This window comes from Austrofundulus limnaeus, unplaced genomic scaffold (assembly GCF_001266775.1).
Source record: "Austrofundulus limnaeus strain Quisiro unplaced genomic scaffold, Austrofundulus_limnaeus-1.0 Scaffold76, whole genome shotgun sequence".
Lineage (NCBI taxonomy): Eukaryota > Metazoa > Chordata > Actinopteri > Cyprinodontiformes > Rivulidae > Austrofundulus > Austrofundulus limnaeus.
In genome coordinates this window covers 660,602-669,302 of record NW_013952478.1, presented here as the reverse complement: position 1 = coordinate 669,302, position 8,701 = coordinate 660,602, and the positions used below count along the sequence as shown (strand labels likewise).

The 8,701-nt window shown below is 39.9% G+C and overlaps 1 protein-coding gene across 12 annotated transcripts in view; it reads left to right on the top strand.

The window, feature by feature from the left end:
- Nucleotides 1–8,701, top strand: part of kif1aa (kinesin family member 1Aa) — an 84,996-nt gene that overhangs the window by 55,073 nt on the left and 21,222 nt on the right. For 6 of the 12 annotated variants that reach the window (XM_014011029.1, XM_014011033.1, XM_014011034.1 and 3 more), the window contains 7 exons: nt 575–693; nt 787–893; nt 4,157–4,286; nt 5,832–5,994; nt 6,102–6,192; nt 6,277–6,395; nt 6,484–6,539. In XM_014011029.1, coding sequence (XP_013866483.1) covers nt 575–693; nt 787–893; nt 4,157–4,286; nt 5,832–5,994; nt 6,102–6,192; nt 6,277–6,395; nt 6,484–6,539 — 785 coding nt within the window. The remainder of the gene's footprint in view (nt 1–574; nt 694–786; nt 894–4,156; nt 4,287–5,831; nt 5,995–6,101; nt 6,193–6,276; nt 6,396–6,483; nt 6,540–8,701) is intronic. The other 6 variants (XM_014011038.1, XM_014011032.1, XM_014011030.1 and 3 more) reach the window with 1 other exon arrangement.

The window sequence follows — 8,701 nt, the reverse complement described above, 5'->3', positions numbered from 1 at the left end:
CGGTTTGAACTGCAGGAGATTGTCTTGACCATGTCTACATGCCTAAATGCACTGAGTTGCCGCCATGTGATTGGCTGATTAGAAATTAAGTGTCAACGAGCAGTTGGACTGGTGTACCTAATAAAGTGGCCGGTGAGTGTATGTTCACATTACCTCCTTTTGGGGCACTTCTGTGATGCAACAACAAACGTCTGTAAATGAACAAAAAGCATTTGCTCTCCAGCTGCATAAAGAGCTGGTTCATGATGTTTTTATTACATTTACCCTTTTAAAGTTGACCCACATGCTCTTTAGCCTCACCAAGGCTTTACCTGTTTAATGCTAAAAGGATGTTCATAGTTGTCTTTATCATAATAAATGATAAAAAAATCAAGAAAAAACCTGATGACGCAATAGTAAAGGGTAACCATGGCCATCGCTAGAGCAGTCCCAGCTTCTATTTGGTTGCTTTGCAGCTCTGTGTTCTGTGTCCAGTCCAGTGTGAAAAACATAAAACTACCCCCCCCCCCACCCCCCTGATTTTTTGGTCTTTAACTTTTCGTTGTTACGTCCTCTCTTTTTGCTCACCGTGCAGGGCTTTTGTTTATCTGAGTAACCTGCTGTACCCGGTCCCTCTGGTCCACCGCGTGGCCATCGTCAGCGAGAGAGGCGAGGTGAAGGGCTTCCTGCGGGTGGCGGTGCAGGCCATATCAGGTAAGGCTCAGACCCTCAGTGTCCACCGTGTTTAGCTCAAACAGCAACTGAAAAGATAAGCTGGCTGAGACTTCAGGAGGGAGTGAAGTGAAGGTGCTCTGTGTTTCCCTCCAGCTGATGACGAAGCTCCTGACTACGGCTCAGGAGTGAGACAGTCTGGCACTGCCAAAATTTCGTTTGAGGATCAGCAGTATGAGAAGGTGAGAAATGTTCACGCAGCATCCAAAGACATGAAAACATCACTCACCGGTCACATTATCAGGCCCACCTGATCAATTACTTGTTACTACCAATGGTGAGATGAGCTAATTCAAATTTTAGTTGTGCAATTTCTAAAGCACTAGTCAATTTATTTAGGTCCGCAAGTTCAGAAGCACTAATGCTCAATAAAACTTAGCAGATGCTAGAGCTGGGCGATATGATCAAAATTTTATATCACGGTATTTTCAACATTTTCACCGGTTTCACTGTATTTTTCTTTTCATCACAGCTCAGCTGATAAAAAATTTACAAACCCTGCTTATTGACTTTTTTCTTTTACTGTACCTCTGTCTGTGTCGCTGTTTCCCTCCTCTGTGTCTGTTCTTCTCTGACTGGTGGTTGGAGACAGTGGTCATGCATTTTGGTCCAGTCGTGAAGGAGGAGGGTTAAGAAAAGATTATGATTGGGTTTATTGTTCTATGTTATTTATTAAAGCTTATCAGCACGACTCACCTTGCACAACAGTCAATTCTAACTCCACTACGAACTACTTCCCGCAGGCTTTTCACAATAGAACCACGTTAAGTCTCCATCAGCATAACGTCTACATATTAACTAACCGCGTTAAATCTAACTGTGCACGTCACTGAAGAGGTGTTTACTACATTCAGCGACGGTGAAAACGGGATGTTTTTTTAAAACGTCAGTCAATATAAGCAGCGGAATCACCACCCGCGGCTGCAACTAGCTGCTCCAAACATTAGCATGCTAACGCACATAGCGGTGCAGCAAGGAAAAATGTCCCCCGGGAAACAACAGTTCACTGGCGGCCGCGACGAAACGTTCCGCTATTTAAACCAGAATGTCCGCCATTCAAAAAATTCGTATCATAACAAAAATAAAAACCGGTATTCAGTACAAAACCGTATACCGCCCAGCACTAGCAGATGCTAATATAAAGCACAACATAATCTGTTTACCAGATAACATTCAGGTAAGAGACAAGTCAGCACTTTACTACCATCTAGTGACTATTTTCTTTGGCAGTTTGACACATGCTGTCGCAGTTTGGGGAGGTGATTCGTAGAAACAGACTTTTAAATCACGGTTGTAAAACAAAAAATAGATGTGGATTGCTAATTCTGCTGCTTCTTGGTCATTTTCTTATGTTTATGGCAGGGCTTCAGTAAGAAAACAGGTAGCTATATTAATAATTTTAAACTGTTTGTTGTAAAACTGAAGCAATGCATTCTGGGTAGGCTACAGGACACAGAACAGGAACTCAGTTCTTTTCAAAATAAGAGCGTGAATTTAAACTTTTCCGTGTTTTTATTTTCTTTATTATTATTTATTTATTTAATATTTATTGCTGCAGTGTCCCTCGGAGAGGCACCTAGGTCTGCAATTAGCGCATTTGCGCTTTAGGGGACTAGTGCCCAACAATGGATATCACAAATAGCTAATCTGTATGTAGGAATCTCTCAATTCTCTGTCAAATATCTTCAATGAGTCCAAAATGCTGCAACACTCCCAGACGTGAGCACATCACCTCCATTTTATTTGTTCTCCATTGGCTTTAGAATTGATTTTAAACATCTGTTATTCATTTTAAAGCTTTTAATGGACTCGTCCAACCTTATTTAGCTAATCTTGTAACTTTAAGAACTAATACCTCCCTTTTTGTTTGTCCCAAACAACTCTAAGTACAAACATTTGTCTGATTGGGCCTTTCAATTGCTGTACCCAGACCGTGGAACGAACTACCTCAGGACTGATCTGGGCGTTTTTAAATCTAATCTTAAAACCTTTTTTATTCAGGCTGGCTTTTAACACTTAGCGGCTTTTTGTTTGTTTTTAAGTTTTGTATTGTGAAGCACTTTGTGCATCTTTTGGCTGTTGGAAAGAATAAGGAATAAAGCTTGGTTTATACTTGGAGGCACACGTCCTGCTGAGTGACAAAAAATTGCGCAACTTCCATCTGTTCTCCCGCTGCTATCCCCCGGTGACAGCTGTCTTGTGCATTGCCCCCAGTCAGAACTTTGAGATGCGGACTTTGCGGATCGGAGTGTGTGATTGGTTTGAACTTCATGGGTGTGTTTGTTCATGAGGAACACAGCAGCGCTTCAGCAGCGCTGAGGAGCAGGACTCTGATAAGCTCTGCCTTCTGCAGCTTATTTTGTATAAAATTATTTCTTTTTCTGAAGCTAGTTGTTAAAAGATTTGATCCTATTGCACGTGAACACACAGCTGATTTTCAGATTTTCACGTCTTTTTTCCATCACCACCATTTAAATAAAATAAAAATAAACTTTTTGTACAGCGGACTCTTCTTCACTCAACACAATACTGATCATTGAGTGATAAAAATTAAAAACCACAATATCCAGCCATCTTTATGGTTGTTTATGTACTTTTAGTTTGCCACATTTTCAGCATGGTTATACTTGCTCAGGAAAATACATCCAAAATTATGCAATCTCCAACCCGCTGTCTCATGACTTACTGAAGTATAATCCAAGCTTAAGAGTAGATTGACTGACTAGTCAGCCAATCATATGGGAGCAACTCAGTGCCTTTAGATGTATAGATGTGCATCAGTTCAGGAAAGAAAAGAGATTTAAGTACATCTGAATGTGATGATTTGTTGTTGAAATGTCTTTTTATCCACACATCTGCTGATCAAAACAGAACACGCCTTGTCGACCTCTGGAATCATTATTATGCCTTGTTCTGAAGAATATACTGATCTGATATGATTTTTGTCTCAGTGAGAATGGAAGTGATAATTCACATGTCTTTTATCACTGAGGCATCAATCTATTCTGAGATGTGTTATTGTAAAAGTTGAGTACAGAAAACCAAATGGAGTGAGGTTTTAGTGTATTTAAGTGAGTTTCAGCACTTTGTAGTTTGATCCCATCAACTAAAGAAGTTTGTGTAGCTGTACACGCATTCTCATAGCAGGTCAAATGTTTGTGTATATGTACACACACTCCCACACGTTTGTGAGGCCTTTGATCTTAGTCCAATTGAAGCACCTTTTGGATGTGGTAGAATGAGAGATTTGCATCATGGATAAATCTGCAACAATTGTGGTTCTAACTTGTCAATATAGAACAAAATCTATGATAAATGTTTCCAATCTACACCATCAAGAGTTAGGACAGTTCTGAAAGCAAAAGGAGGTCTAACCTGGTACTAGCCAGGTGTGCAGGTGAGTGTATTGTTACTGACCCATTTGTTTTGGACCTTGTATTTGCAGTTTCAGTCAGAGTCCTGCTCAGCTGGACTGTCCCGCACTGGGGTTTCTCAAGAGGAGCTTCGCATTGTGGAGGGAGAGGGGCAGAATGCAGAAATGGCCCCATCAGCAGATGAAGTCAACAACAACACATGTGAGGGTCAACCATACTTCGTGTGTGTGTGTGTGTGTGTGTGTGTGTGTGTGTGTGTGTGTGTGTGATTTTTACCTGGATTACTGAGATGCATCAGGACATCCTGGTTAAATGACAGCGTGTCACCTCCAGAGAACTGAAACAATCAGTGATTACTTTTTGTGTGTGTGTGTGTGTGTGTGTGTGTGTGTGTGTGTGTGTGTTGACATGTTTTTGCTACATCATTTTCCAGAAAAATGAAGCCTTGTAGGGACCCAGTGCTTCTTGTGGTGACCAAAGCTTTAGGACCAAGGTATGAATTGAGTTTAGGCTAGATTTAGGGTCAGGTAGGTACTGGGGTCGTAAGGCTTATGGCAAGGGGGTCAGGATTAGGATATAGAAATGAATGAATGTCAATGCAAAGTGTAACCTCTATTTTGGTTCCCTATTTTTAAATTAGAACATTTAATTTCAAAGACTAGGTTCTGAAGGAACCCAACACAACACTGGATGCCATTGACCACAAACAAGGTTTTAAAGTGAGAAAATTATACTGTATTGAATTCAATAACAAAAAAGACACAAAACAAAAAAAGGACACTTTGTTACACAAGCAGATCCAGAAAAAAAACAACTTTGGTCATAAAGTCCTTTCAATTACAACTCAAATAAAAAGGAAAAACAAACATCCAATGTAATCAAAAAGTTAGAGTCCATAACAGTTCAATCAGAGACCACAGTTCCTACCGATTCAGAAGCCTGGGTAATTCTTCACAAAAAGGTTCTTGTGTCAAGGTAGCTCGCCATCAGATTCCACAGGCATATGAAATCGTCCAACAAAAATCTGACCTCGGTTTTCAAAGTGGAAATTGGTCCAAAGGTGGTTTTATGATGAGCATCTGGTGTGGTGGGTAGATTCGATTTAACTTACAGCTTGCAGCAAACAAAAAGAAAAGTTTGGAGATTGCTTTTGTAATTTGGGTTAAACTAGTTGATCAATGAGAGGCTTTTCTAAAGTTTACAAAATACAATGAACTCACCACGGTGTGTGTAGGTTGTATTTTTGAAAGTCCAAAATGTTTTTCCCCAATCAGGCCTCTCTCAGCCTGCTGTGCAAACAGGTCTTTCTCAGCCTGCTTAGAGGAAATGAGGAATACAGGACGTAACATGGACTTCCTGTCACTCTTTATATACACCTTACAGGAGTGTAGAAAAACTGCATTTGGAAAACCAGGTGCAGCTGCTGAACCCTGGATTACATACATACATCCCCATAAAGTTAGTAGTACTTGATTGTGCACACTCTGCTCCACTTTGGCCCATATGAATTACAGGTTTATGTGAGTCTGAAGCTGTGTCCAAATTCAGGGTCTGCATCCTTCGAAGGCCGAATTTGTCTGCTCTTTATGTCACAGCGATGTGCTGAAGGTTGTCCAAATCCAAACGGGCCCCCCGTTCCCCCAATTTGAGGGATGGGGAAAGGGCTAGACTGTCCAAAATCACACCCACTGGATGACATGTTTAAATTCAACCAAGGTTTGTTTTTCATTCTTGCGGTCCTCACAGCTGGTGCAGATGAATTGGAGAATCCAGTGAAGGCAGCTCTGGACGGTGCATTGGATGCAAATCTGGAGCACCTGCAGATTGGTAACATTTTTACCTTCAGAGTGACCGTCCTGCAGGCGTCCAGCATCTCTGCAGAATATGCAGACATCTTCTGCCAGTTCAAGTAAGCAGTTCAAGTAGAATATATATATATATAAAATCGTAGATGAAGAACGATTGGTCTTGTCACTTTTTTCTTTTTATGTTTCATGTTTCTGTTTTTGATTTTAGTTTTATCCATCGCCATGATGAGGCCTTTTCTACCGAACCTCTAAAAAACACAGGCCGTGGCCCTCCTCTTGGGTTTTACCACGTGCAGAATGTAAGAAACATCAACACAAACATGTTCTCTTTTTTTAACCAGAACCAATCCGTTGGATAAATAAACTTTTCATTGTTTTTGTAGATTGCTGTTGAAGTTACAAAGTCTTTTGTAGACTACATCAAGACTCAGCCAATTGTCTTTGAGGTGTTTGGCCACTACCAGAAGCAACCTTTTCTTCCTCTTTGTAAAGATGTCATCAGGTGCATTGTCTACTTATAAAATGAAATAATCAGTTTTTGTTATATGATTGTGTTCTCATGACATTTAAATATTTATTGTCTCATCTAGTCCACTCCATGCTTGTAGAAGACAGTTCCCCAGAGTGATGCCTCTGTCCAAACCAGGTAAAATCCCCTGGCAGGAGCTTTTTCTTTTAATAACACTAGTTTATGTATGTTGCACTGTCTTTGCACCGTTTGCTTGTTTGCTTGTAAGTCACGTCATCTCGGCTTCATGTTGTTGGGTGTGAGCAGTGGACGCTGACGACTCACCGGATCGGGAGAAGTCGCTGGAGCTGATCCGATACCTGGTCCCCGATGTGTTGAACGGGGCGTTTGTGGACTCGCTGTCAGGCCACGCTCTGTCTGCTGCTGGCTTGGCTGCTTCCTTCCTGCTGGAAGCAAACGAGCGAGCTCGGCTGCCTGCTCCACCCGTGTCTATCTGTTCAGTTGTTAAAGCTCAGAAGCCTGGTTGGTCACTGCTGTCAGATCCAAGAGAGTCCTGTGACTGGAAACTTGTTTTATATCAAGAGTTTATTCATATAACTGCTAACTATAGCTATACTGTAGTTTCAAAGAATACCGCTTGCCTCCTGCAAGCATTTAGCTTTTTAAAGTTAAATATATTTAAATAAAACTGAAGTTACTTCAGCAGTGTTATTGTTGGTTGTTAAAGAAATAAGAATGAAACAACTTGATATAAAAAGAGTGTTTTCTTGAGTCTGGACTCCACAGTTGGATCGGCACTTCGCTGCTCTGTGTGCTGTTGACCTACACAATGATTTCTCCTTGCAGTTCCTCCTCTCAACTTCTCTTTGAACTTGAACTCGTGTTGCCTTTTTGCTTCTAAAGTGTATCGTAAAAATATTTTCTCAGCACTGTGTAGTTTTCTACTTAAAAAGGCCTGAAGTGACTTTAGGTCAGTTGCATGAAAAGTCATGTCTTAAAGCAATTCAGAACCCAAAAATCAATCGGTTCTTTTTCGTTTCTTTTCAGGTAAATTTCTCCTGGAAGTTTGTGGAAGGGCAATAACTTTGAATGCACAATAATGTAAACATTTTTTGTGAAATACCAGAGTTTAGAGGGATGCAGATGATTTGTATCCATTCTAAACCAGAGGTGTCAGAAGTATTTACATTCATTACTCAGGTAGAAATATAGATATTAGACTATAAAGGACTTCTGTAAAAGTTGAAGTAACTCAAGCTTTTTATTCAAAAGTGTAAAAGTACTGGTTTAAAACTACTTAAAGGGGACATATCTTGCAAAGTCCAAATTTTTAGTCATTAAATACATTTTGTTTTGGACTTGGATTCTTTATGAGTGCAGAAATTTTTAATTTAGTCTCTCCTGATGCTACAAAGATTTCTTTATATTCTGTTTGGATCATATTTTTCAACCTTTTCAGTTTTCTCTATTTTCTATGTCGTTTTCTGAAATATTACATGAAATTATTTGCGACAAAACAACAAAATAAGGTTTGGATTTACCAGTTACAATTTGGTGGGCTTCATTCTCCTCTGGTTCTGGGTCAGACTCTGGTTCTGGGTCAGACTCTGGCTTTAACATGTAAGACTGGATGGACAAGTCTTCCCTTGTTGACATCTTTTAATTATTTGTAAATAAAACCATCTTGTGCTAGATGTAAACTCCTCTATCAAACTGGAATGGACCGGTCTAGAAGCTGGAGGGGTGCGGGTTGTGCAACATCTTGTTTGCATTTAAAGAGACAGCCACTAAACGAGTTGATCTGAGACACACCTCAGAAAAGGGCTGAAACAATGAGGAGGAAACCAACACATTGCAGTTCTACTATAAATAGACTAAAAAATTATTTAAATGTTGTAAAAAGGATTCAAGAGCATCTTATGTCTACTTTAAAGTATAAAAGTAATGTAAAGAAAAGAAAAGCAGTTAAGGACAAACACTTAGGCCTCACCACAAGGGCCATGTGGTCCAACCCCGCCTCGCTAATTATTATTATTTTTAATTAAAGGCCATAATCACTATAATGTTTTATTAAAATGTTAATGTAGATGTGTCTGTTTCAGCTGCATATATATATATATACAGTTGTGGTCAAAAGTTTACATACACTTGTAAAAAAACATAATGTTATGGCTGTCTTGAGTTTTCAATAAGTTCTACAACTCTTATTTTTCTGTGATAGAGTGATCGGAACACATACATGTAATGGAATTTAAAGGAATTTTAACCAGACCTCGGCCAATAGGCGAGAAGCTGGGGCGGTGATGCTTTTCTTAAGACCGCCTCCTCTGTTTTTACAT